The 27,446-nt window shown below is 61.2% G+C and overlaps 1 protein-coding gene across 5 annotated transcripts in view; it reads left to right on the top strand.

Moving 5' to 3' along the window:
* The first annotated feature begins 3,361 nt into the window (after positions 1–3,361).
* The window catches only part of PRIMA1 (proline rich membrane anchor 1), a 49,233-nt gene continuing 25,148 nt past the window's right edge, over positions 3,362–27,446 (top strand). For 3 of the 5 annotated variants that reach the window (XR_011385024.1, XR_007911819.2, XM_051826424.2), the window contains exons 1-3: positions 3,894–4,024; positions 4,577–4,701; positions 11,043–11,178. Coding sequence is in view for 3 of the 5 variants with exons in the window: in XM_051826424.2 (XP_051682384.1) it covers positions 4,609–4,701; positions 11,043–11,178 (229 nt within the window). In the remaining 2 variants the exon portion in view is untranslated. Of the gene's footprint in view, positions 3,871–3,893; positions 4,025–4,195; positions 4,341–4,576; positions 4,702–11,042; positions 11,179–27,446 lie in introns of those variants that run through there. The other 2 variants (XM_051826425.2, XM_070065559.1) reach the window with 2 other exon arrangements.

The raw sequence follows: 27,446 nt of genomic DNA, 5'->3' as shown, positions 1-27,446 counted from the left end.
CACGCAGCCAGGTCTTCCGCTGCACTCCTCCAAGGTGCCAAAGTTCCCTGGGAGCCTTTTCTTTCTGTCAGTGAAAGGAGTGTTCTCTGCGCCATTCCAGGGAACAGAGGCAAGAGGTGGGACCTAGGGTCTTAGCATTCTCACATTCATGCCTCTCTGAGCCTTCAGTTCTTTTCCCCCTGAATATGCAAAAAAATCCTGGCCTCTCAGCTCATCTGCTGTAGGCTATTCTTGTGACAAGTGCCACACTGCAAAGCGCCTGCTTCAGTGAGGTCACTACAGTCTCCAGGCCAAGAGGAACCGCTCTGTTCCAACGAGCAGGAGAGTCGCTTCTCTCCAGCAGAGGATTTCGGGAGACTGTGGGTTCTGCGAATGTTCAGGCTTGCCCATCCACATGTCTCCATTAGACATCGCAAGGTCCAAATCACTGCCTATCAGAGCCCTGATTGGACATAAGACGGCGATGTAGCTGCGTGTTTAGAATCCTTTTTAGCTCTGCCACGCTCACAGTCAGATCCTGGGCTTAATTTTCAGGATAGTCTGTCTTGGATCACAAGAGCATCCTTAAAGCTTTCACGAAGCGTGCCCTAAGTCGGCAGCGGGCTTCCCTGAGCCTGCCATCTGCAAGGCTGCTGATACTGCCAGGAGGCCCCCAACCTCACCATCCTTAGGATTACCGTCTCCCCCACTTAACCCCATTGCAGGGTTCTGTTATGTACACCCCACTCCCGTTAGCTGCAGACAAAGCTTTAGAAATTATGTCAGAGTGTGCATTGTGGCACAGCGCGTTGAGATGCTGCCTGTGACGCCGGCGTCCCATATGGGCTCAGATTCGAGTCCCGGTGGCTCTACTTCTAATTCAGCTCTCTGCTAAGGGACTGGGAAAGCAGAGGAAGATGGATCAAGTGCTTGGGCCTCTGCCAACTATGTGGGAGACCTGGATGAAGCTCCTGGCTCCTGGCTTCATTCTGGTCCAGCCCCGGCTGTTGTGGTCATTTGGGGGAGTGAACCAGCGGATGGAAGACCTCTCTCTCTCTTTCTGCCAGCACTGTGGTGCAGTTGGTTAAACAGTAGCCTGAGTGCCGAGTGGGTGTTGTTTCAAGTCCCTGATAGTGCGCCTGGGAAAGCAGTACATCCACATGGGAGACCTGGAAGAAGCTCCTGGCTCCTGGCTTCACAGATGAGTCCTGGCCATTGTGACCATTTGGGGAGGGAACCAGCAGATGGAAGATCTCTCCCTGTCTCTCTCTCCCTCTCTTCTCCCTCTCCCTCTCCCTTCCTTCTCCCTCTCTCTCTCCCCCTTTCTCTATATATAACTTTTTCAAATAAAAACTAAATAAATCTTTTTTAAAAAATGATCTCTTCTTCTCTCTGTAAGTCTGCCTTTCAAATAAATAAGTAAAGGTTTAAGAAGAAGTTGCAACGTCACTTTTGCCAGATATAGTCCTGTTCACTGTCACACAGAAGTGGGTCCCTATTGCTTACAGACGGAAAACCCAACTCCAATGTCCCACACTGAAGTTCTGCTTTTCAGAACCACTGTGGTACCTGCTGTCCCTGTCCCTCGGGAGACAGAGCCCGCAGCACGCGCGGCTTGCTGACGCGTCACCCAGGGATGCGATCCTAGCACAGCAAAGGGGAGAGGCCAGGGGAGTGAAGCAGGGAGCAAGGGCAGCAAGCGCAAGACCGAGCATCACCGGGCTGGCCCTATCTTCCGAAGGAAGCATGTCCAGTCGCTCAGCGCGCCCGCTGGCTGCCTCCTGACAGCCACAGGGAATCCTGCAATCCCCTTCCCAGACCCCGCGCTCCTCATCCTGCGTCATTCATCGTTTTCCTGCTGGTTGAACTGCCCCGCATTTCTGAGTAGAGGCACCTGCAGGACCCCACGTGCCCTGGTGTCCTGAGTCCAGGCAGGGGGAGGGGAGCCATGACCTCCCTTGGTCCTGCTATGGCTTGAGTGACAGTCCAGTCTTCACTCCAAGGGAGGCTTGATGTTCCACAGTATCACAAGGGCACAGAACATGTGGGGCCCGCGCGACCCTTGAGCGTGGATTGGGTCTGAAACAGGGACCCTGAAGGGCAGATGGACGATGCAGGCTTTCCCATGTACAGAACCTGCCCGGCCTCTCCCAGCCTTGCATTTGTCTTTTTTTTTGGGGGGGGGGGCAGGTGCTTTTGAATCTATCTCAATCCCAGGGGAGTGGCTGTGTGATTCAGGCTAAGCCATAAACATCTCTGAACTTGGCAAATCGGGCAATTATGTTTATCGCAGCGTCGTGAGCGTGGAACTGAAAGGTGACAGAAAGAACATTTATAAGTGACAAAGTGCTCCGAGCATAAACATCGGGCGGGGGCTGCTGAAGTCGTGCACTGAGCGAAGCACGCTCAGCGGCTCCCCCCGCACAGGCAGCCAGCACCCAGGGCTCCTGTGCCCTCGGCCGGCTCGAGTTCACACGTCATTCCCTGGCTTCAAACTGTCCAGGTCAGCCAGGAAGCTCCTCCCCAGCCTCCTCCTCTGACAATGGGCTGAGGCCACATGTGATGTGGCCACCCAGCATCCAGTACTCCGTCTGGACCCTAGTGGGTGCTCACAGGCACGGAGCAAATGAACAAGCATTTGCATATTTTTGCCCAAGGAGCAACCAAAACCTACACCCTGCAGCTCCCCTTGGCCTGGAGGGTTTCACTCCCCTCTCTCCAGTCTGCAATCCTCCGGCCTGCCTGCCCTGTCTGGAGCGACCCCTCGCTGTCTGCCCTGCCAGGGACAGCGGGACCCTCTCCGTGGGCAGCCAAGGCCCCAGCAGTTTGTGCCCCGCCTCTCCCTAGTTGAGGCTGAGGTGCGGGTTTGCAGAGGCTGGGTACCGATGAGCCGCGCTCAGCCCTGGGGCAGGGCAGGACCGAGTTGCCGCCGCCCAAGAGGAGCGGCCAGGTGCCTGCAGGAGCAACTTGAGAGATGGAATCCACCGTTTCCCCAGGACGACTTGTTGATAATCTCTCCCCCGCCCGCGCCTTCTACAGACGGGCGGGGAGAGGCAGTGCCAGAAGGATTCTTCCCCAGAGAGACGCAGTCGAAGGCTGGCTGGCGGGGAGACCCCCCTGCAGGGCCGCAAACTCGAGGGCCAGGCACTTGACCCCGGGCAAGGTGGCCTGCACCTGCTAGCTCGGCACCCGGGGAAAAGGGGTCTCAAAAAATCACTGCTCCCGGGAGAACAGGCAAGCGAGGAGCGAGACCCCCGAGCGCCGGGACTCCTGGGCCTCCGGGGGAATGAATAAATTATTAAGCGCCCAATACACAATAGCCTCGCTAGATGGAGACGAGGAATCACTGCGGCGGCGGCGGCGGCGGCGGGGAGCGCGGGCGGGAGCGCAGTCCCGGGCGGGAGGCGGGCGAGGCGCTGGCTCAGCTCACGTCTGTTGCCCTTTTTCGTGCATTATTGATTTCGCCTCCGCCCGCGGCCCTGCTGCCCCCGCCGGCGCTCGGGGGCCCGCGCCTCCGGCCCGCTGCGTGAGAGGCGCGGAGAGCCGGGGCACCCCCGCTCCCCGGCCAGCCGCGCGGCGCCACCGGGAAGGGCGGGGACCCGGGCGGCGCGGGGAGGGTTCGCGCGGCCGGCTCCAGGCGGCTCGGGGGAGACTTTACCCGCCCTCCGCCTCCGCCTCGGCCGCCCGCCCCGGCCCTGGGCGCAGGGTGCCGCCCCGCGCGCGGCCAGGCGCAGCCCGGAGCCGCCGCGCCCTGCGTCCCGAGCGAGCGCGCGGCGCCCGGGTCCCCGGCTCGGCCGCCCCGGAGGCCCAAGCGGCGCGCAAACTTTTGCTCCAGTGCTCGGCGCTCCTCCCCAGCATGTGAAGCCCCCGGGCGTCCGCGCAGCCGCCAGGGTGAGGACCGAGGCCCCGCCTAGAGGGCGGGGGGGACAGGGGAGGCGGCGGGCTTTAAATGGGGGCCGTCCGGCGGCTAAACGGAGCTGCCGCGGGGGGAGCGCGGATCTCCCTTCTCCGCGCCGGGGATCTGCCGGGGCCGCAGCCCGCCAAGGTGGCGTGAGGCACTGGAGGGGGTGCGGGCTGGGAGGAGGGGGAGAGCGGGGCTCGGGGGGCGGGAAGCCGGGGGCGCGCGGAGGTTGCAAGTGTTGCATTGTGCGCAGTGAGGCCGGCGGGGCAGAGAGGGTGCACGCAGCGGGCGATTTCGCGGTGCGGTGTAGGCAGGAGTCGGTGGGTGTGCACGGGAGCCCGTGGGTGGTGCACGATGCTGTGAGTGTGCGCGCAGGGTGAGCGGCGCCCGCCGGATTTGAAGTGTGCTCGCCGTGAGAGCGAGTTGTGTACGGCGATTTCTGAGGGGTGCCCGGGGCTCGGTGAGTGTACTCAGGGGCCAGGGTGCGCTCGCTGGCTGCCGGCCGTGTGCCTAGAACGGGGTGTGAGTGCTGGGCTGTCCGCTAGGCCAGCGAGTGTGCAAGCTGGAGCAAAGGCGCCCGCCTGATTGACGAGGGTGCCCAGGGGTGCGGGGCGTGCCCGCTGCCCCGGGCTGGTGCGTGCGCTGGGGCGCGGCGGCGATGGTGCCCGCCTGACCCGAGCCTTGCTCCCCTGACAGTTGGCCCCTCGAGCGGGGCTGCGGCCGCCGAGATGCTGCTCCGGGACCTGGTGCTGCGCCGTGGCTGCTGCTGGCCCTCGCTGCTGCTGCACTGCGCGCTCCACCCGCTCTGGGGCTTCGTGCAGGTGAGCAGAGAAGCGCCCGGGCTGGGACCCTGCGGGCAGGGGCTGCGGGGCTGGGGCGGGGAGGTGGCACTTGGCTCCTGACACCCCTGTAGCTTCCCACAGCCACCCCACCCTGGGGAGAGTTTAAGAAAAGGAAGTCTGCCCGGGTCCTTCCCAGCTGGCCCTGAGAAGGTAAACTCCAGGTGAGACCTCGGCTGTGGCCCAAGGCCCTCAGGACTGGGCTTGGGTACAAAGGGGCCACCAGGGCCCAGACAGGGGGGAAGGAAATAAACCTGAAACGGACAGTGCTCCGGAATATACATTCTTTATTTCCTACCACAACCACCGGCCAGCTTGCCAGGAACCTTCCCCAGGGCTGCACGAAAGCCAGAGCTGTGTTGCCTGCAGGTGGTGGAGTTGGGGCGTGCACAGACGATGGGTGTGGGCCACTCATGGGGGACGTAAGAAGGCACCGTCCGCATGTCCAGACGGCCCGAGGATGCATCCCTCACCCTTGGTTCTCTGGGCACCAGAGTAGAGGCCAGGGAGTACCCCCCACCGCCGCCGCCCATGCAGTCAGAGAGGGGCTTCCATGTCTGCCCCTTCCTAGCTGGGCCTTGCAGGGTAACGTTTCTGAGCCTGGTTTGTTCTTCCTGATGGTGCTGTTAGCAGTACTGATGGGAGAAAGCAAGATTCCTAGCGCAGGGCCTGGGCCGTAAGAAACAGGAAGCGGGAGCTGTTGCTGCCACTGGCAATGTAGCTAAGGGTAGCGCGGCCCTCCTCTCTCTGGCCTGCCACGTGGTTCTGGCCATCGCCCTGGAGGCTGATGGGCATTTGTGACTGGCCGGGGGTCCCGAAGGCTCTGGGGCACTGTTCGACTGTGGAGGGCATTGAAGGACCCACCCTGGGGTGTGTGCAGCTTGTGTCCTCCTGTCCCAGGGGCACTTTGGGAACTGGGAACGCTTCGGGTGGGTGCCCTAAGGGTGACAGGCTGCGCGCCAGCCTGCTGTGCCTTGGGAGCTGACCCACAGGATGGGGCCCTGCTGGGGACTGGCTGGGTCGCTGCTGCCGGACGCTGGCCTGGGTACCCTCCCCCCGCACCCCCAGAGAACAAGGGGCTCTGAGCTGGCTGGCACCTCCAGCCCCACCCCAGCGCCAGGCCCCGTCTTCTGCTGTCTCCTCTGACTGGCCTCTGTCTCACTCACAATTGTTTCCCTTTTGGAATTGACAGCTTTGTTGAATGTGCGGAACAGCAGCTATGACAGTCAGCTGTGACTCCTCAGGACTGTGTCCCTTCTGCACACTCCAGGGGCTTGGGACGGGCGTCCCTTGTTGGACTTTTGGCTGACCTTCTGATGGGAAGTTGACAGAGGGTTTCTGGTGTTCGCTTGCTCAGTTTCCTGTCTTCTGGAAGACTTTTCCTGCTAGGGTGGAGATCAGTGTGATGATGTTGGCAGTCCCGAGACAAGAATTCTGCTGGATGAACCAGCAGGATTGAAACAGAAAACCCAGTCCCACCTGTACCCTTCTCTCCCCCAAAGAAACAATTTTATAGGAAGCAGCTCCAGGTTTTACAGCCTGGTCCATCAACCAGGCGGTGCTTGCGTGAGCAGCTCCGTGTGTGTGTGTGTGTGTGTGTGAGAGAGAGAGAGAGAGAGAGAGAGAGAGAGAGGAGAGAGAGGGAGAGAGAGATGTTCTTACTCAACTCAAATCAATTTTCATGAAAATCAATTAGGAAAGGAATCCTCCAGACAACTGGGATGGTAAAATCTTGGCTTGAGGCTCTGGAAAAATTAATTTACAAATGACAGGGACAGAGAAACCACGGGAAGGGGGGCTTTGGAATGAATGGATTGAGCTTCGAAGCCAAAAGGCTGACTGCAGGGGAACAGAGGAGGGAAGACGCGATGTGGAAGTCCATGAGGCCACGCGTTTCCCTTTAAGTGGTGAGACTAAGACCTGTCCTTTCGTGGGCGTCTGTGCCCCCGTGAGGGTTTTTCTGACAGAGTCCCCAGAGAGGGGCGAGGGGCCGATGTGCCCGTCCCCTGAGGAACGGGGCCCCTGAGGAGTCAGGAGCTGGGAAGTTCCCCGAAGTCCCAGCTTCCCCCCTGGAATTCGGCCAAAGCTGCTGGATGCTCAGGAAGCCCCTGGTTCAAGTCCGAGGCCACTTCGGCGGCCGGCGGCGGGCCAGAGGCACACCATCGCCTGCTCCCGGGCTCTTTAATGCCTCTGGAGCCGAGCTTCTGAGCTTGGTGATTTAGGGTTCTTCTGAGTTCACTTCCAAATGATGTTTTTTTCTTGGCAAGGGAAGAAGATGACAGGCTGGCAGATTGATTGGGTGTGACAGCAGTGTGTCTCGGCGAGTTACCGTGGTGCTGGCCAAACTCCTCAAAAGATGCCAGAAGCCATCGCTGCTGCGGTCGCTCTCCTAAAGCCATTGTCAGGGAGACAGGCGGTGACCTGGCCTCCCCAGTCCCTGCGCTAAGCAGGAGCTACCCGGGCCCAAGCCATGCTGAACCCCTTCTGTGGTCGGTCAGCAGCATTTATTGGGCACCCGCTGTATACCTGGCCCTGTGTTTGGTGCAAATGGCTCAGTGGTCCCTGCCGTCGTGGTGCTGTGAGGTCAAGCGAGGGATCTTAGGCAGCAGAGCTCAGTGGGGGCAAATAGCATGGGCCTGGTGCCAGAGTGACTCAGGGGGAGGAGTCAGGATACAGATGAGGCTGAGGGAGCAGGCCCAGGGATGGCACCGAAGGGAGAGGAGGGGGAAAGCCTGGGGCGGTGAGGCCCTGACAGTGTCTCACTGCACGTGATCCTGAGGACTTAGAGCAGGAGACGACAGGGTCTGAGCCCAGCTCCAGCACCAAGGGGAGGGCGGGGGGGGGGGCAGCCGGGCTCAGCCGGTGAATGCACAGATGTGCAACCAAACGGGAGCTTCCGGTGAGCCAGGACAGCTTCTAGCGTCTCCCGTGTGGCCTTTGGGATGGGCACATTGTTGTCTGTCTGAGACTCCAGGGGTCCTGCGTTTCCGCTGGCAGCCCCACTGAGAGGCAAGTGCTGCCCAGTGGGGGTCCCGTGGTGGCCTGGCTGGGGCGGCAGCAGAGGGGCTGGAGGAAATTTGGCAAAAGCGAAGGCCATTGTGGCCACAGCATCCACCAGACCTGCAGGTTGCGCTTGCTGGCCAGGAGTGGGCCAGGGGCTGGGGAAGGGGGTATGAGGCTGGCACGTGGCAGCCATGCAGCCGGGCCCCCCAGGCCACAACAGGTGGCGAGGCTGTGGGGCTGCAGCAGCACGCTGGGCCTCGGTGCACTGGTCACAGCGATTGCAGGACTCAGACCCACGAGGGCGCCGCAGAGTGCAGGCGAGAGGGTGGGCAGCTGGAGTGAGGAGGGGTCCTGGGCGTGACCACAGCTGCTCTCAGCCTGTGAGTGGCTGGCGAGTCGCTGACTTCTCTGTGCCTCTGCTGCTTTTCAGACAAGACCAGCTGAGTGCCGGTGACACAGGGGTGACATCCTTCTCCTTGTAGACTCCCCGAGACAGAGACCACACAAGCTGGGTGCCGATGGGCGCTCAGCCCCTGCTGGTCTGAACACAGCGCCGCTGCTCAGCAGAGCCCCAAGTGGCCCTGGGCTTGGGGACCCGGGTAGATCCTGCAGGTCCCCCCGCCCAACCCCCAGTACACTTCTCAGTGGGCACCGAGGCTACCGGCACTCTGGGGCATGAGCCTGGCGTTTCACCCCGAGTGTGGGCGCCACTCGCCTCCCTCAGCTGTTCCCACGGCTGACACTCGCCAGGGGCCGGGAAGTCATGGCTGCACGGGATCCACACAGCACAGACTCACTCCTGCCCCACCCCGAGACGCCCACAGCATGGCGTGGAGATGGGTGTCACCCCAGAGCAGGAAGGGTGTGCCAGGCGAGGAAGCGGCACCGAGCAGGTAGGGCTCATCTTGGGGGGCGTGGGGTGCTGCCTGGCTTTGCCCCAGGTTGTGCGAGAGCGGGGTTTGAAGCATGAAGAGATGTTGGCAGGTGAATGGATGAGGGGCTCAGTGGCTAACTGTCACTCGTGGGAGGCTCCGTGGCCCCAGGATTGTGTGGGACCAAGTGGTCAGGCCCCTGCGCCGTGGCTGCCCTCGGGGAGGGGGCAGGCAGCTCAGAGCTGGCCTCCACGAGGACAGGGATGGAGCCATTTGCCTGTCCCCATCGGGGTGAGGCCCTCACGCACCTGGCTCCTTCCGCTGCTCCTCCTGCAGCTTGAAACTTGGCGTCACTACGTCACCGACAGCCACTCAAAACAGCAGCTCACAGTTTAGCCAGCACAGCACGCCCCTGTCTTTGAACTCTCTGAGTTGCACCTTGGAGGGGGTAAGAGGCGTGGCCTCGGCTGTGGCCTGGCGTGCAGTCAGGATACTTGGTGGCGTGCAGGGCGAGGCAGGCTCAGAGGCCAGCTCTCGGGAGCACGGAGCCACCCAGCAGCCCCCAGGGTCTCGAGCAGTGGCAATCCAGCGGGGGACAGGCTCGGTGCTGGGAATGCTGAGGACGGCACTGGCAGAGAAGAGGGTGGGCTCAGCCCGACGTGGAAGGAGTTAATCTGCTCGCTAAAATAATCGAGAGAGGGCTCCCCGTGGGAGGAGAGGCACTTCCCAGTGGGAGATAAAATTGCCTTCCAGGATCTGAGACACAGTCAATGGTCCTCTAACAACACTAAATGCTGCCCAGCAGGAGTGTCCTGGCCTCCCAGTATTAAGTTCAGGTAGCCCACCTGCCCCCGTGGCCGTGACCCAGCGCCTGCTGACCCGTCACCTGCGAGGTGGCCAGCTCGGCCCCGCCTCCAGAGGCAGACTGCACATGGGAAGTTGCGGGTCTGGGGGGGTCTACTCCGTCGTGGTTGACAGACAGCCAGAGAAAGTAACCGTGGCCACCCTAGGTGGGGGCTGACCAGCAGCTCGCTCTGTGTACCTCAAATCAGCTCAGGCCCCGGGACAAGCACAGACCCTGACGCGGCAGGTGGGCAGGGATGCGGGCAGTGTACCCAGCGCTCCCCCACCTGCCCCTCGTAGACCTGGAACCTGGGCAGCTCCAGTTCCCAGGCCCGGCTTCCCCGGCAGCCAGGGTTGGGGAACTGCTGGGCAGGCACAGCCACCTGCAGCCACCCGGCCAAGCTCACGGACAAGGACACTGAGACCAGGCTTTCAACGCAGCAGGCCAGGGAGCAAGAGGCGCGCATGCTGCCCTGGATTGCGGCATGCTTGCCTGCACTCAGCAGGCACTGACCGAATGCTAGCGCTGCCTTGGGAGCTGGTTTATAATAATGGGGGTGGGCCGGGGCACTGGCCCCTGCTCTCATACACCTTACAGGGCTGCTTCCAAACGTTCATGAAAATGGAGTAAAACGGTGTTTGTGTTGGTGCAAAAAATATTTGGAATCCTTGCAGAAAGATCATGGGGAACGTGTATCATGGAGAACACTGTGCTTGTATCTTTTGAACCAAAATACACTTGCTTTTAAGTTCCATTTTCCACGAACTTTTTGAAGTCCCCTCGTAGAATGCCCAGGTGAAGACAGGTGGGCAGCAGGCAGTCACCCACAGGTGACCCCACTGCCAGGCCTGGTGCCTGGTCAGGGAGGTGGGGAGCTTCCTGGAGCAGGTGAGAGCTGTGCTGAGTAACAGGCAGAGAAGGGGGCTGGGCGGGAGACCATGCTGGCCCCAAGGGCCGGGGCCCAGCAGGGCGGGGCTGAGAGGTCGCTGGGAGTCAGGTCCAGCAGCGCCTCGTGGGTCATTCGGTCCCAGGGCAGTGTGGATGTGCACCTGGGGCTTGTGGGGGTAGGGATGGTTGGAGGAGCGCTCCCCACATGACCGCCCAGAGGCTGATGGAGAGCACCAGGCAGGCTGCTCTGTCCCCTTTAGAGGCCTGGCCGGGTGAGGGTCCTCCCCGGGAAGGGAGGGCCCTGCCCCAGGTGGACACGAGAAGATGAGGACTGGACAGTGTGCTGAAGCGAGGGAGATGGGGGTGGCAGCTGGGTCGGGCTGCCGAGAAGGTGGGATCGTGCCCTGGTACTGAGAGTGGCACCCTCGGGCAGCCACGGTGCCTGGTTCTCGGCTTCCTCGCTTGCGCGGTAGGGGGATTCCGCAAGGTGGCCTGCCTGTTCTTGTCTACCCCTCCCTCACAGCCAGGTACTTGCCCAGGGCCCCGTAGCTGGTCCCCAGCAGAGCTGGCCAGCCCAGCTTCCGTGGGTCCCTCCTGCCCCGGCTTTGGGGAGGCATCCCAGGTTCCAGTCCCTGGGGAACTGCAGTGGGGCGGGCCCATCTCGGCTTCCCATTGCTTCCTGTCTCCTACATCTCTCTGTGTGCTCCTCTCCGCAGGTGACGCACGGTGAGCCCCAGAAGTCCTGCTCCAAGGTGACGGACAGCTGCCAACACATCTGCCAGTGCCGGCCCCCTCCCCCGCTGCCCCCGCCGCCCCCGCCCCCGCCGCCTCCCAGACTGCTCTCTGCCCCAGGTAGGTGGTGATGGCTGTCTCTGTTTTCGGGTTTCTCTCTGTGTTTTCCTGGGTCCAGGAGGATCCGGTGAGCGAGGCCGAGGGCAGCCCGGCCTCCTTTGTAATTTTCCACTGGCCGAGCAGGAGGGAAGCCAAGGCTGAACTTTTCCCTGCAGTCTGCAAAATGCCTTTCCCACAGAAGGCTCCTGCGAGATGGAGAAGGATGCTGTCCGTCAGTTAATCAGATAAAACTCAATCTCCATCTGATGAGTGACCGGCCTGCATTGTTTGGAAGGCCAGAGCTCCACTGGGAGGCAGGCGCTGGGTACCGTCTCCAACACTCACCCGCCCACCCCCGCCCCCCACACAGAGTTTTGTTTTTCAGTTTTAATTCATGTTTAAAGAAGCAGTGAGGATAGAACCAAAGCCAAGGCTACGGGAGCAAAGTTACCCAGACGCCTTTTCGCTTTTGCACAAGATTCTCCCAAGACGTCTCTGAGACACGTTTCGTCTCGGGACCATTGGCTCTCTGAACCATCTGATGGTCTGGTCACTCAAACAAAGGAGCGTTTCTCTAGCCAGAAACGGCCTTGGCCTTGACCTCTGTGTGGCTGAGTTTCCTGCGTGCGGTTGCCGGCTGCTATGGGAGATTCCATAGGTTAGATTCATCACTCGGGGTTTGGCTGCAGAATGTCCGCATCGGCCCGCGTCTGCCTCATTAGACACATGTCTGTGGAAGTATTTGGGGCGTATCTTCAGTAACCTTGGCGAGGCCATGCTCCGCTCGGCTGTTTTGTACCCAGCAGCTTTGCAGTCTTCCAGGGCATCTTTGCGGTCTGCGTGCATTGCTGCCCTCGGATGCCAGGCGCCACCTGTCTCCCTCCGCACCTGGCACCTGGGACCCACTGTGGCCCCCAGACTGCCTGCTTCAGCATTACCTGTGGCGTTTGTTTTCGGGGGTTCACTGCAAACTCCCCGAGTGAGATTGGTCGGGGTGGGGGCGGGGTGCTCATGAGTCATCGTGGGAAGTTGCAAAGTGGCTGACTGTGCCTGCCAGGTCCTCTGCTCCGCCTCTGCCGGACCCCTCTGCCCCAGGACACTCGCTGCGGGCGCCTACCCTGCTGAAGGAGCCCCTGGGCCTGCACCCAGCCCTTGAGCTCACTCCCTTCCCTCCCTCCCCTCCCTCTCTCTCGGGGCCCCAGGCCTGGGCCGTCTGCACCTGTGCTTGTACCTGGGGGATCCACACCCCCAGCAAGGGTCCCTTCCGTTTGTCTTGTGTCAGCGAGTTCTGTGCCAGACCCGGGTACAGGTCTGTTCTGCCCCTCTGGGATAGCTCAGCCCGCAGCGGGGCTGTCTGGTTGTAACCCATGGCGAATGGGCAAGAGAAGGCAGAAACTGTTTACCAGACACACTGCAAATTCCCAATTAGTTATGCAAAACTAAGCCCCAGTAAATGGTAACATTGGCCTGGGTCTTAAGAACACATGGAATTGCTCCAGGTTGGAATCTTATGAACCAGACTGCGGGGATGGGGCAGCCAAGCCAAGGGCACAGCACGCAGGAAGACAGAGCCCAGCCCTCCCGGGTGGTCTCAGTCCACTTCCTGTCGCTGCAGCAGAGCACCTGAGGCTGGCTGGTTTGTAAAGGAAAGAGGGTGACTTGCGCTCAGGGTCCCTGAGGTTGGCAGCCGGGTGTTGGAGCCTCGTGCTGCGTCCTGATGTGGCAGGAAAGACAGGCAGGCGATTGTGTGAGAGAGGGCAGCAGAGGGGTCGGCACAACCCACTCTTGCGGCCGGGAGTCCATCCCCGTGAGAACTCACCCCGTCTCTCGGGAAAGACATTAACCTCCCTCTCTGCCGCTGCACCTCCCGTCACCGCACAGGCAACCCGATTTCAACAGGAGCTTTGACCGGGACAACCACAGGCGCACCGGAGCGGGGTCTCTAGGGGCGGCCGAGGCGCAGGCCTTGAGAGAGCCATGTGCCTGACCGAGTAGGTCTTCGCGCACCCTGTGGGTCCCTCCACACCCAGAGCCACCTTCCAGCTGCCTTATTTTTTTCCTTAAATAGACGCGCATTTTTGCTGGTACAAATTTATTTCTAAACAAAGAAACCAGTGTTACTCGCACAGGTAGGTGACCATAAAAGTGTAAGGCTGATGGAGGGGCTGGCACTGTGGCATAGCAGGTAAAGCCGCCGCCGGGATATGGGATGCCGGTTCAAGTCCTGGCTGCTCCACTTCCAATCCAGCTCTCTGCTATGGCCTGGGAAAGCAGTGGAAGATGGCCCAAGTCCTTGGGCCCCTGTGCCCACGTGGGAGAGCTAGAGGGAGCTCCTGGCTCCTGGCTTCAGATCTAGGACTGGGAGCCCAGCCTGTTGTGGGAGGCTCTAAGCTCGCGGGCTGGCTTTGGGTAGAAGGGAGAGAAGCAGGTGGCAGAGGAGTTAAGGCCCTGGGAGCACCGTGCTGAGACTTTCTCTACAATCGCACGCTTTGTGAGAGACCCAGAGGGGCTCATTTCTTGTCATAGGTTTCCATGTGTTTGAGTGCCAGGCTCCTTAACCACAGAGACGTGGGCCCCCCCTTTCCGAAGCCCTGCCGTGGGCAGTGATGACCCCAAGAAGGTGGCAAAGCAGGGAAGCAGTGACCTTGCCTTGTCTGTTTCGGAGAAATTAATTTTTTTTGACAGCGCAGTGTGGATTAGGATGGAGCTGCCAGCCCCGGACTGGAGTCAAGTTGAGGACTGCTGAGAGGGCTCTGCAGCCGGGCCAGGGCCCCAGAGGGGGGAGGCCACTGAGGCTTCGTGTAGCTGAGCTCCGGGCTTGCGCTGCCTCTGGGAGAGAGGCGAGCTGTGGGTGGTGCCACGGAAGGGCTTTTTCCATTACAAGCAGCAGAAAGGCGTCTTGGAGGGGATTAAGTGATATAAAATATAGGCGGAGAAAGGTTAGTCTTTGTCTCGGGTGTCAGGATGTTCCCGCCGCAGGCCTGCGGGACCCCGGGTCTCCGCGCAGGGGGAGTTCTGCCTCCCGTTTCTCTCCTGCCTTTTCCTGGAGAGCCCCTGCTCTCAGGCCGGCCGGCTCCCTGTGGCTCCTACTCCAGAATTCTACCCACTTTTTTTTCTTTTAAATATTTATTAATTTACTTGAAAGGCAGAATTACAGAGGGGCAGAGGTAGAGAGAGACAGAGACAGACAGAGAGAGAGAGAGAGAGAGAGGAGGTCTTCCATCCACTGGTTCACTCCCCAATTGGCCCTAACGGCCAGAGCTGCGCGGATCCAAAGCCAGGAGCCAGGAGCTTCCTCCAGGTCTCCCACATGGGCACAGGGGCCCAAGGACCTGGGCCATCTTCTACTGCTTTCCCAGGCTATAGCAGAGAGCTGGATTGGAGGTGGAGCAGCCAGGACTTGAACCGGCGCCATATGGGATGTCGGCACTGCCGGCTGTGGCTTTACCTGCTACTCCACAGCACTGGCTCCTCCATCAGCCTCACATTCAGCAATCTCCCTCGAAAGACAGTTTCTCTTCCCCCAGAGTGCAGTAAAATCCAGGGACTGACTTTCGCGGGACCAGCTTGGGCCACATGTCCTTTCCTGGACCAATCACGCTGGCCTCTGGGATGGCCCATGGTGCTCAGTCAGGCCCTGGAGTTAGTGCGTGTGGACGCAGGTTAGGGGAGTCAGCACGTGCAAGTGAAAGCTCAGGCAGAGGGCCTGTGCCCCAAGGGGGAGGGCGTGGACCTGAGGCTGGGGGGTGGGGATGCGGCCACAGCACAGGTCAGACGTGGGAGGCAGATGAGACAGTGCAGGGAATGTGTTTTCTGTTTCTCTTGGTCCTCCTGGAGCCTAGCCCAGATCCCTGCACACAAGTAGTGCCCAGTAAATGTCAAAGCCATGGTCATGTCCACAGCTTCTGCCAACTGTAAGATGCAGATGCCTGTTCTGCAGTCCGGGAAGAATCGGCGTCTCCCAGAGGGCAGGAGGCCCTGCGCTGGGAAGTTGTCATCTCTCGGAGCTCGCTGGCATTCAGAGCAGTCACTCAGGGCCCTGTGCAGCGCCTGCGAGTGCGTCTGGATCTGCACACCAGGGGTGGGGTGTGTGCCAGGGGCTGGGGAGCCCGCAGTGGGCACCAGAGACAGCCCATGTCCCCACAGAGCGCATAGACAGCCCAGTGGCTGGGGCCCCAGGAGTGGCCTTGCTGCCACCTCCCTGGACATTCTGGCACCAGGCACAGCCGTCTTATAGGTTGCGCCTCATATCCCTGGCACCGTCAAGGATCCCGCCCTCTCCTGGGGACGCTTGCCGAGCCCCTGTCCCACGCCCAGCCCGGTATTGGCGCCTGCAGGGATACAGAGGCACACAGGGACTTGTCCGCATTGGCAGGGGCTGGGTCCCGGGAGACTGCGGCCACGGCGGCCACGGCACCAGAGCCGATGCCATGAGCCCAGGTGGTGGGCCAGCCCCGCCCCTCCCTCCCTGTGGCTCTAAGAGGGCCGGCCGACTTCAGCTTCAGCTTCTTCCTCTTCCAGTAGCTCTGTGGGCGACACCGCCCCAGGGATGGGGTGCAGGATTCCCCTAAGCGAGAAGGTGGCCGATCCTCGCTCCTGTCCCTCGGCCCGTCCGTGCCAGCCAGGGCGGAGGTAGAAAGTGCTGGGGAGGATACCTGATTCCAGACGGGACATGCAGGATCCCAAAGGAGCGTTCCTGTAGCCAGGGATGACTTCAGCCCTGGCCCCTCCTCTCCGCGGCTATGTTCCTTGTTGATGGTTGCGGGCAGATAAAGCCTCCGAAAGGAGATTTTGTACACGGGAGTCTTCAAAAAGTTCCTGGAAAATGTGATTTCTGGACAGATTTAAAAATTGCTCTTGCGATAAGAGAAACTTAGCTTTTCATTCATTTTCCAGGAACCTTTTGGGGCAGCCATCGGTCACTCCTGTAGAATGCCATGGTCATGTCTGGGTCCATGAAACCCTGCAGGGAGCAAGGGCTCGCGTGGGGTGGGGGTGGGGGGCATTTCCAGCAGACCTGGGCTAGGCCGGGCCAGAGGCGAGAGGGAGAGGCCGAACAGAGGCCCAGGATTCCCAGGAGCCTAGGGGCCAGGCAGGGGGTTCCCTGCGGAAGTGACCTTGAGCCTCAGGGCTGTGGGCTCAGGTGCCTGGGTCCAGGCAAGACGGGGGAGGAGTGGGGAGGAGCCATCTCTTCCAGTTCTCCTTTTCCTGCCCTTTTCTGCCCTCAGCCCACACACTGAGCCCAGGTGGGACCTGCCGGGGGCAGCCGCGCTCCGTGAGCTTTGCCAGTTTGGGCCGGATGGGGAGGCACCAGGCGGGCGGTTCTCAAACTCAGTCTTATCTCAACGCCCAGAACCCCTGGCTCGGTGGGTCTGCCGAGGGGCCCGCGGTCTGCATTTCTAGCACATTCCGGGGCCTGTGAAGCTGCTGTGCTGGTCGTGGAGGGAGTCTGACCCCGCCCTTCCTCTCCTCGCTGTGGGATCCGGGACGTGTCATGTCCCTCTCCAAGCCTCAGCTTCCTCGTCTGTTCCCCACCTGGGGAGGGATTGCTAGGGGGGCAGGAATGACACAGACTGTACTGAGCGGGAACTCAGCGCACGGGGCACAGAGCCTGGCTTCCCTGCCCTCCAGACCTGGGGTCCAGCCCTGTTCAATGGCTAAGTGACCCGGGCAAGGGATCCAAAACTGCTTGCAGCCTCAGTTTCCAAATCTGTAAAACGAGCCTAGTGACCACACCTGCTGTGCCTGAGACCAGCAGCCTCACACAGTGCAGAGCCTAGAACCCAGGAAACACAGTGAGCGGCAGGACAAGGTCACGGTCAGGACAACAGCAGCAGCAGTCATAGGTCACTAACCTTCAGGCCGGGAGTCGCTTGGACAGGGTTCCGGTGGGCGCTGTCCGCTGAGGACGGAGCAGCAGAAGGGAGCTGGGAGGACGAGTCGGTCCTGGAAGCTGCAGGTGCCCCCGCCCCCCGACACCCCGGCCTCCGGCAGCAGCAGGGGGCTGCCAGGGAGCTCCACTCACGTCCCTGCCCCGGGCAGCCACGCTGGGCGTGTGATCCTCAGAGTCCAGCAGAGTCCCCTGCGAAGGCATCTCCGGAAGATGTGCGTGGGAGTGAACCGAGGCTCAGGCTGGCTGCAGGCCCGAGAGCCCACGGCAGCCGCCCCAGCCCGGGACCTGGGCTCGCCCTGCAAATGACGCACGTGGCCGAGGCCCCAGGAGGAGCCTGTGCCCGCCCTCAGGGAAAGCAGTCCACCCCTCGGAGCTCTGCTTCCCGGGCGGATGTGACCGACAGACACAAGCTGGGCTGGAAGGGAGGCGGGGCCGTGTGGACGGACTACCAGGCCCCGAGGTGGGTTTGACTTTTGCGTTTCTTTTATTCTTGGGAAAATCAGGAGTGAGGCTCAGGGACTCTCCAGAGGTCACTCGGCCATGCTGGAGCCGGGTCTCCAGGCTCCCGTCCTCTGTGCCAGGGGCTAAGCTCGAGCCGAGAGAGACACACGGGGCCTGGAGATTTGAGAATGCTTTTTCAGCCAGAAAACGAGGAAGAGCCCAGCGCCGAGCTGGCACCACGGTGGGCGCGCTGCTCGCTTCATCTCCTTTACTCCTCAAACAGGCCTGGAGCTGCAGGCATGTCGGTCCCAGTCGCTGGCGGGAGCCCCGTTTCCTTGTTCCGGGCTGCCCAGCTGCCAAGGAGGGGCAGCCACCCAAGGCCGGGGACCGCTTCCTGCCTCCCTCCCTGTCCCTCACCGACAGTCTGTTCCCTTCCTTGCTCGGGCCTCCCTGCTGCCTGCCACAGGACCTTTGCATCTACCTCCTCCACTTGCCAGATTTCCCCGTGAAGAGTGACCCTGAGTTTGTGCAGATTTGGTTCCGCTTTCCTCTCTCTCTTCGGGAAAAGCTTGCCTGACTCCCCGAGGTCAGTGGTCTCTGTTCCAGCTCCCTGTGTCCGAGGAGCAAACCACCCACGGGTAGAGGGAACTGTGCTGCCTTTGTCCTGGCAGTTACGGGGTTGACCGGGCTCCACCTGGAGACCCTGGCTTGCAGTGGTGGTTAATTGCCTGGGACAGGGGCTGCCTTGAAGGCTGGCCCGGCTGGCTCGCTCCCTCTCTCTCTCTCTCTCTCTCTGTCTTGCTGTCTCTTGTGTGGCTGGGGGTTGATGCCGGCCACTGGTCGAGCCCTCAGCAGGGTCCGTGCCCCAGTGCTCCTCCCAGCGTGGCGGCTGGGTTCCACAGTGGAGGGCCTGTGGAAGCTGTGTGCCTTTTGATGATGTGGCCAGGACATCACACAGCCTCGCTTCCACTGCATTTTGTCCCTTAGAACCGAGTGATCTGGGCTGGCCCAGGAGCCAGACGCCACCTCTTGATGGAGGCAGGTCAGGGAATGTGCCTCCACCGCCCATCAGCAGGTGCACACGCACAGGTGCACACACCTCTGCACTTCTCATTGCCTTCGTAACCGCCAGCCTATCTCTCAAACCCGCAGTTAATGACTTGACTGGTGCTTGGATGCTTTGCTGGATACACCATTGCCTGGCACCTGCTGCGTCCGCAGTGACAGCCCCGGCGCCTTGGCACGTGCCTGGCACAGGTCCTTTGTAGCTGCTAATTCGCGTGTGTTATGGAAATTGTTGCTCTCTGCTGAATGCCAGGCTTTGTGAGCAGGATAGGAGGCCCCTGTTGTCACTGAGCTTTTGAGGGTCTCCACGGAGCGGTGGGTGTTGTGGTGCAGCAGGCTAAGCCCCCACGCGGGACACCACATCCCGTGCCAGAGTGCCTGGGACTGAGACCACCTCCATTTCTGATACAGCTTCCTTTTTAATGTTTTAAGATTTATTTGTTTATCTGAAATCCGTTGTAATACAGAGAGAGGGAAAGACCCTCTAGTTCACTCCCCAAATGGCTACAATGGACACTGCTGGGCCAGGCTGAAGCCAGGAGCCTGGAACTCCATCCGGGTCTCTCACATGGGTGCAGGGGTCTAGCTGTTTGGGCCGTCTTCTGTAGGAAGCTGGATCAGAGGCAGAGCAGCCAGGATTTGAACTGGCACTCCGATATGGGATGCTACCATCTTAACCCTCTATGTCACGAAGATGCCCCACTCTGCCTTTAAAAAAAAAAAAAAAAATCCTGTGGCCAGCATTGTGGTGTAGCGGGTAAAACCACCACCTGCAGTGCCGGCATCCCATGTGGGCGCTGGTTTGAGTCCCAACTGCTCCACTTCTGATCCGGCTCCCTGCTAATGTGTCCTGGAAAGCAGTGGAGGATGGCCCAAGTGCTTAGGCCCCTGCACCCACGTGAGAGACCCAGATGAAGCTCGTGGCTCCTGGCTTCAGATAGGCTCAACGCTGGCCAGATTGGCCATTTGGGGAGTGAACCAATGGATTAAAGATCTCTCTCTCTCTCTCTTTCCCCTTCCTTCTCCCTGTAATTCTTTCAAACAAATGAAATAAATCTTTTTAAAAATGTTTTAAAGTTCATGGAAAGTGAGTATTGTGGAAAAACTATGCACAGATTGCAATAATTTTTTGCACCAAAATAAAGCTGTCTTTTAATTCCATTTCTTCATGAACTTTGCAAGTCCTCTTGCCTGGTTCACCAGGTGTATGCACGGGTGGGGGGCCTCAGACAGGAGGACAGAAGAGAAAACCCCCAAGTCCACAGGATAAACGGAAGGGAGTGTGTGCCAGAAGGTGAGGGCAAAGTCTCGTGGGCTGACCGGGTAACCCGGTGGCTGTCTAGACCATCCAGACCGGACAGGAGGTGGCATCGAAGCCGAGAGCCGGCTCAAGGGGAGCAGCGGATCGAGGAAGGTCTGGGGGAGAGTGTGCCCGTCCGTGGGCGTAGCGTGTGCGAAGTCCTCACGTGGGGAAGCGCTCGGGTGCCTGCAGGGCCCGCGAGCTGGCGGCTGCTGAGTGCAGGAGGGCAGAAGGAGGGAGAACCAGAGAAGGCAGCACACACAATACTCAGGGCCCGGGGGCTGGGAGGCAGCTTGGGATTTACTTATCTTAAGTGCAGCTGGAAGGAGGGTGGCGTGGCCTCCCTCTTTATAGGGGCTGGCTCTGGATGGTGTAGGGGAGAGGGAAGAGTGGAGGCTGGGGGGGCGGGCTCAGGGGTGGGGCAGGCAGAGGCAGGTTGATGGGACCCAGTGAGGCTGTAGGGGACGGAGGGGAGCCAGCCACCATCTGTCATCCCTGGCCTTCCAGGACGTTTGTGACCTCATGGAGAGGCTGAGGCTGCAGACACAGCCAGGAGGAGACCATCGGGACCGTCTCCAGGGCGTTCGCGTGAATCCGAGGTTTGCCAGGCGCCGTGGCTGAGCAGGGCAGATCGGCTGCTTTCCGTCTGGGGCGAGTGGAAGAGGAGGCCCAGCTCCCATGCACGGCAGAGCTGAGCCGTGGGCGCAGCAGGTGGAGCAGGTTCCCGCGGTCTGTGCTACCTGTAGGGCGCTGAGCTCAGCCAGGCTGTGAGCACCGGGACCTTGACCTTGGCTGCACAGGATGTGAGTGAGGACTGTGGGCCCCCGCCGCGGGCAGCGTCCCCTGGAGTGTTCCTTGCTCTGCGGGCAGGGGTGGTGCCCAGCCTGTGCTGTTGCTGTTGATCCGGGCTCGGGGCGTTGGATGCGTGTGGTTCCCTGGTTTCTGATTCCCTGTGAGGAGCAGGGCCTGAGGCCTGGCTGGCTCGGGCTCCTGGGAGTGTCAGTAATACACATGTGGGTCTCGGCCAGCCTGGCTCTGGTCCTGCGCACCGTTCAGGGCCTCTCTTGTCAGTATAATCCTTGCCTGAGCAGATTCCTCGTGCACGCTGCCCTCAGCTCCCCCATCCGTGCAATGGGCCGACTCTGCCTTGCACGCCACAGCCCAGGCACAAGCCCATGAAAGCAGGCTTCTTCCCCCAGGGTGGAGTGTCTGAGCTCTGTAAAACAGCCTTAATAGTGCTGGCTTTTTTAAAATGTGGCTTTATTTTAACTACTGCCTTTCCCTATTCATGGAATTGGTTCATTCTTCCACTGATTTATTTGTATTCAGCAAATGATAGAAGATTCTGAATTTATGCATACCTTTACGTATCAATACATGTTTCTTGATTTATAAAGCAAAGATTTACCGAGAAGGTGTGCTGGGGGCAGCTCTGGGGCCTGGGCTCAGGTGAACGGAACACAGCCCTGGCTGCTGGGAGCCATCCCTCTGCTGGGGGAGGGGCACCCAGAGCCCTGCCTGCCCCCTGACAGCACCCGGGGGCTTCCCGCACGCCCGATGCCCACACTCACCCTAGAGGAGAGTTTTGCTCTGTTAATTTGAGAGACAGAACTAGACAGAGTTCCTATCCGCTGGTTCGCTCCTCCAGTGCCCACGAGGGCTGGGGCTGGGCCAGGCTACAGCAGGGAGCTGGCAACTCAGTCCAGGTCTCCCATGTGAGTGGCAGGGACGCAAGTGCTTGGGCCAGCACCACTGCCTCCCGGCGTCTGTGGCGTAGGAGGCTGGGATCGGAGCCAGAGCTGGGGTTTGAGCCCAGGTGCTCCAGGATGGGACGTGGGCCTCTTAACCAGGGTCTTAGCCACCAGGCCAAGCACCTGTCCCGGGGCCGAGTTTTAAAGTTGCCCCCGGTGAACTCTCGTGTGGATCAAGGTTGAGACCCTCTGCTGCAGCCAGAGACGCAGGCAGGAGGGGACCTGTGCCAGCAGAGAGAAACAGCAGGGGTGTGGCAGCACTTTAGTTCCAGGTGGGCCCAAAGCTGGGAGACCTGGGGGTCGGAGGGGCGGCCAGGGGCGTGCACCTCTTCAGTGGCCCTGGTGCCGTGGAATCCAGGCTGACACAGAGTTTGGACTTCAGGGAACCTCATGGTGGAATCTGCACCTCACAGTGGGATGCAGAGAGGGAAGCATGGGTCTCAGCAGGGTGCTCGCTGGGCCCCTCGGGGCCTACTTCCTGGGTGCTTTTTTTTTTTTTTTTGGACAGGCAGAGTGGACAGTGAGAGAGAGAGACAGAGAGAAAGGTCTTCCTTTGCCGTTGGTTCACCCTCCAATGGCTACTGCGGCCAGCGCACCGCGCTGATCCGATGGCAGGAGCCAGGTGCTTCTCCTGGTCTCCCATGGGGTGCAGGGCCCAAGCACTTGGGCCATCCTCCACTGCACTCCTGGGCCACAGCAGAGAGCTGGCCTGAAAGAGGGGCAACCAGGACAGAATCCGGCGCCCTGACCGGGACTAGAACCCGGTGTGCTGGCGCCACAAGGCGGAGGATTAGCCTAGTGAGCCGCAGCGCCGGCCCCTGGGTGCTCTTTTTAAAGAGATGTTTTAGAGTGAGATAAAAGGCACCATCGTGTAGCACCCCTTTATAACATAAAATTCCTGTTAAAGTGTCCCGTTCTGGGGTTTCCATGTAATCACCACGACGCGCTGCTCTGCGGGTTTGCCTGCGCTGCCTGTTTCGGGGAGCCTCGGCCTCACAGGCCTTTCCTCCTGCTGGGGGCTGCCCGTGTGGGTGGGCACCCCGACAGGTTCGTGCCCCGGTGGGAGGTCCTCAGGCAGGGCTGGGAGTGAGACTGGGGAGGCAGGCGGGCAGGCAGGCTTGGATTCACTGAAGTATCTCTTGAGTGTGGCTCATTCCGCACCACCATGGCTGCAAAGCGGATGTTCTGGCCGGAGCGGGGTGACCAGGAAACCTGGCCATGGCCACAGGGAGCCGGTGCTGCGGGGTGAGGGAAGAGTGGAGCTGGCAGCTCAGGCTCGGGCCAGGCCACGGTCAGAGAAGGTGTCTGGGCAAACGCTTGTGGTGGGGGGAGCGGGTAGGGGGGAGGCAGGCTGGTGCCCGGGAGATCATCCCAGGTAGAGAGAGGACAGCCAGGCCTGAGGCCGGGTCGGGATCCCACTCTGGGCTGGGGGAGCAGGAAATGGCACCGGGGAGGCAGAGGTGAGGTGGGGGTCCAGGGGACACCTCACCTGCTCCTCATCCGACCTCGTAGCCCGCAGGTGCCTAGAACAGAGCCGGGTTTCTTCCCTGGGCTGCTGCTCCGGAGATTTCCACCATGGGGATGGCGCTCACACGTGTGCCTTGGGAGAGGCGCTGGCACTGGGCGGAGAATGGGTGGGAGAGGGCTGGGGGGAGACCAGCTGGGGGGCGCCGTTGTCGGGCCACTGAAAAGGGCTGTGCCTGAGAGGAAGGAGGTCACAGATCCCAGACACAGAGCCAGGAGGAGGATGGGGAGGGAAAGGTAGAGGCCGAAGGGCGGGGCTATGGAGATATGAGTCAGCGCCAGCTGGTGTCTCCCGGGAGTTAGGGACCTGGTGTCTCCCGGGAATTAGGGACCTGGCTGCTCTGCAGGTGCACCTGCTGTCACTGTGGGCTGCCTGGGGGAGGCGGCGGGGATCTGTGCCTCGGGTAGAGATGAGGATCCCGAAGAGCAGATGCAGGGCGGGGGGACGGTGGATGCAGGTGGTAGGAGAAACCACACGAGCAGAGGGGGGCGGTCGGGGGCCCTGGGCCTCTGGGGAAGCCGAGCAGGACACCACCTGTCAGGCCCGCCCGCGTGCGGGCCGCAGGGTGACAGGCATGGGCACCGTCAGGGTGGGTGGGCGAAGCCTAGCTGAGTGATGCACAGGCTCCCAGGGGCCTGTGGGAGCCACGCTCTGTGCTGGGCTTCTTTCTAAGACTGTGCCAGAATGGCCTTGTTTAGTTCCCTGCACAGCCCAGTTTATGGGGACTTGATTTATGCCGTGTCTCCGTCGTGTCCCTCTGTCTCTAAATATGGCCAGGCTGCACACTGGGTGGGGTGGCGGCGGCCAGCCCTGCCGGGTCGGCCTCTGGAGGTGCACCCAGTTGGCCCCGGGAGGAGGCCGCCTTGAGGGCTCGAGCAACAACGGAGGTGGGGACCGCAGCCTGCGGGGGAGCTGCCTAGCTCGCGACCTGAGCTGTGTGTGCAGGACACCCAGGGCTCAGGGGCCCCCGTGCTCCCAGTCACGGGTTCTCCTTCCTCTCCCCTTGTTTTTTTTTAAACTCCACCCTCAGGTTCCCTGGAATCCCTGCCCCACCATGGGCAGGGCCTGCCCCCCCCCACCCTCTCCCCCTTCCTCATCTTGACCCGACTTCTGTCCCAGCAGGGTGCTCTGGGTGCATTTGGAAATGTGGGGTGTCCGTTGCTTGGTTGCCACGTGACCGGGAGGTGGCAGCATGCCTGGCACGTGGTGGGCAGGGACCAAGGTCATCAGTGGCGCCCCCAGAGCACCAAGGAGGCCCTGCTGCGACCCCACAGCCTCCTTTCCAAGCAGCCCGAGTGCAGGCCCTAAGCTGGGCCCGTGCAGAGTCGATTCTGCCCACCTGGGGGCCTCCGGGGCCCGCTGTGTCTGGTCCTCTTGCACCTTGGGTGATCCTTGGGGGCTCATCCAGGTGGACTCCTGAACCATTTGCCAAACACCTGCTCCTGCCGACAGCAGAGGGGTGCGCGATAGCAAGACCTGCTCCAGGGCCTCGGAGCACGGCGTGCGCACCGCTGAGTGCTCCTGATGGTCGCTGATGACCCCCACCGCCCTGCAGGCCCCCATCAGTAGACAGTGGTCCACTGCAGCCCTGAGCCCCCTCCGCAGGGCCTGCTGCCCGGCGCCTCGCTCGCGGTGCCTCCCGGCCCAGGGCCCACGGTCATGACGGGTGATGTGCTGCCGCCCCCAGAGTGCTTGCTCTGCTCCCTGCTGCTGGACACTGATGTCGCACAGGAAGCGGTCACGCGCTGTCACGCAGCCAGGCTCGCGTGTCCAGCAGCGACGCTGAAGACTCCGCGTGTCTGTGGTCTCCGTCGTCTCCTGTCTTTGCTTGGGTCCTGAGGGGCTCAGAGGCGAGTGGCAGTTGAGGTGGCGCTTTCTGGAGCAAGTGGTCCGGAAGTGAGGGGAGCAGGACAGAGCGGGGAGGAGCAGAGCGAGGCGTGGTCTCGGCTGCCATCTTCAGGGAGGGCCACAGGGAGCCCAGGAAGTCTGCCTGGAGGCGGGGGCAGCGCTGTGGGCCTCGCGGTCAGGGAGCTGCTGGCTGCCCCGGTGAAGGGGCCTGGGGACACTGATGGCGCCCACTGAACACTCCTCTTAGGGGCTGAGAGGCTGCCCACTGAGCACTGTGGCACCAGGAGGCTGCACCTGGTGGCACAGAGACCCCCATGCTCGTCCCACCACCTCAGAGACCTTCAGTACTTCCCTCGATTTCCTCCCTCCCCCCACCCCATTTCCAATGACTTTTTTAAAATAAAAGTTTATTTATTTATTTGAAAGTCAGAGTTACAGAGAGAGAGAGACAGACAGATCTTTCATCTGCTGGTTCACTCCCCAGATCACCACATCCAGGGCTGGGCCAGGGTTTTCCTTCAGGTCTCCCATGTGATTGCAGAGGCCCAAGCACTCGGGCCATCCTCTGCTGCTTTCCCAGGCCATTAGCAGGGAGCTGGATGGGAAGTGGAGCAGCCAGGACTTGAACCAGTGCCCACGTGCAGTGCTGGCTTTGCAGGTGGTGGCTTTACGCCACTGCACCGGCCCCTCCACTGACCTCCTGTACTCAGCACAACAGAGGCTTGGGGAGGGCAGACGACTCCTCGCAGAGGAGGACCTGTGCCCACATGACCTTGAACCACCACGAATGGCCCCACTCCCTTGGGCCCCCAAGGCCAGGCCCAGACCCTGGACTCCTTCATAGTAAGAAACACAAAGGATTGCCATGTCTCCCAGCACTCGGAGCCTCCTAACCAGCAGGGAAGTTTCTCTCCTGGTTCAGCTCCAAGATGCTTTCTGCCGGCCGCTAAAGCCCTGTGGGATGGGCCAGTCTGACGCCTGGGGGCTCTGCTGGCCCCGCCCAGCCCTCGCCATTCCGGGCAGGCGTGGAGGTTTCCCCGGTGTGAGCGGGAAGTGGTGATTAGTGCCCCTGTGCTGGAGGCACAGCCTCTAAGTGATAGGCAGATCCCCCCACCGCCCTCCCTTCCGCCCCGCATCCCTCTCCTCTCTCCTTTTCTGTTTTAAACACAGACCCCACGACTTACCCATCCTCCCCTGCAAGGGAACCCCACCCGCCACTCCCCCCCCCCCCCCGCCCCAATGCTGGCTCACTCTGGCAGTCCTGTCCCCGGAAAGTTTCTAGATTCTCCCGACAAAGATCTGAGGCCAAGTGGCCAAGCTGGGAGCAGCGTTTAGCAACAGCTGATGAAACCCTGGGTGGCAATCGCCCTCCGTGAGACCCTGAGAGGGTATGGAGCAGGGGCAGGGACTGGTTCAGCTTACACTCTGCCCCGAGCCCTGGCTCCCTCCCTCATGGAGAAGGGGCAGCAGCAGGGGCAGGGCAGGTGTGGGGGAGGGGAGAACGGAGGGTTTGGCTGCTACCGTGATTGAGGAGACCCCCAGGCTTCTGAACTGCGCAGCTGGGGAAATAGGTGGTTGGGGGAGCAGGAGTTTGAGGGGTGACAAAGGAAGGGTTTGGCTGTGGGCGGGTGCACTCTGAGCTGGGCTGCGGACCCTCCAGGTGGAGACACGGGTCGCAGGTGGAGTCAGGAAGTGCCGTGCCAAGGGAGCTGGCATCTGGCTGGCATTAGAAGCCCAAAGGCTGGGCGGGGCTTTCGGGGAAAGAGTACGGCTGGGGACGGGGCAGGGGCAGCAGCTGCGGGCTCTCTCTCCCAGCTCCAGGCTGGCCAGGGAGAGGCAGACGAGAGCAGCCTGGCAGGCGAGGGCGGCCTCGGGAGCTCAGAACGCTGCATGCGTCCGACTTTGCCTTTTCAAGATGGCAGCCTCTCTCCTCTCCTCGCTTCCCAAAGAGATCGATCGAGATGGCCCCATTCCGCAGGCCGTGGACTGGGCAGCTGCCCCTCGGAAGTGCGGGCACAGCAGCCACATGAGATGCCACGGGGACACGGATGGGCCACAGCCCAGCCCCGTGTTTAAAAAGAAAGGGAAAGAGAAGAACCAATCAGAGCTACTGACCACTCTGAGGTGCTCATTTCTGTATCTTCTCAAACGACCAATGGCTCAGAGCAGAGTGGGAGGGAGCAGGGGTCGCAGGGTGGCTGCAAGCGAGGACTTTGTGTGGGCAGAGAGCAGGGCAGCGGCGGGGAGGGAGGCAGTTTTTGCTCCCCAGGTGCTTGGTGACCCCGTCCCCTGCCCGCCGGGAAATCTGGGGTGAAAGACCCGTTGCTCAGGACTTCTGTGGGTTGGCGCTGGGGAGCAGGAGCCATGCCGAATTGGCCCCAGGGCAGATGTGGGCCCAGAGCCATGGCTGCATCTCACGGGGCTCCTGGGAGAGGCCCAGTGGCTCAGCAGAAGTCAGAGAGCTCT

This window comes from Oryctolagus cuniculus, chromosome 20 (genome assembly GCF_964237555.1).
Source record: "Oryctolagus cuniculus chromosome 20, mOryCun1.1, whole genome shotgun sequence".
Taxonomy (NCBI): Eukaryota; Metazoa; Chordata; class Mammalia; order Lagomorpha; family Leporidae; genus Oryctolagus; species Oryctolagus cuniculus.
The sequence above is the reverse complement of the archived record's forward strand: the minus strand, read 5'-3'. Positions and strand labels throughout refer to the sequence as shown.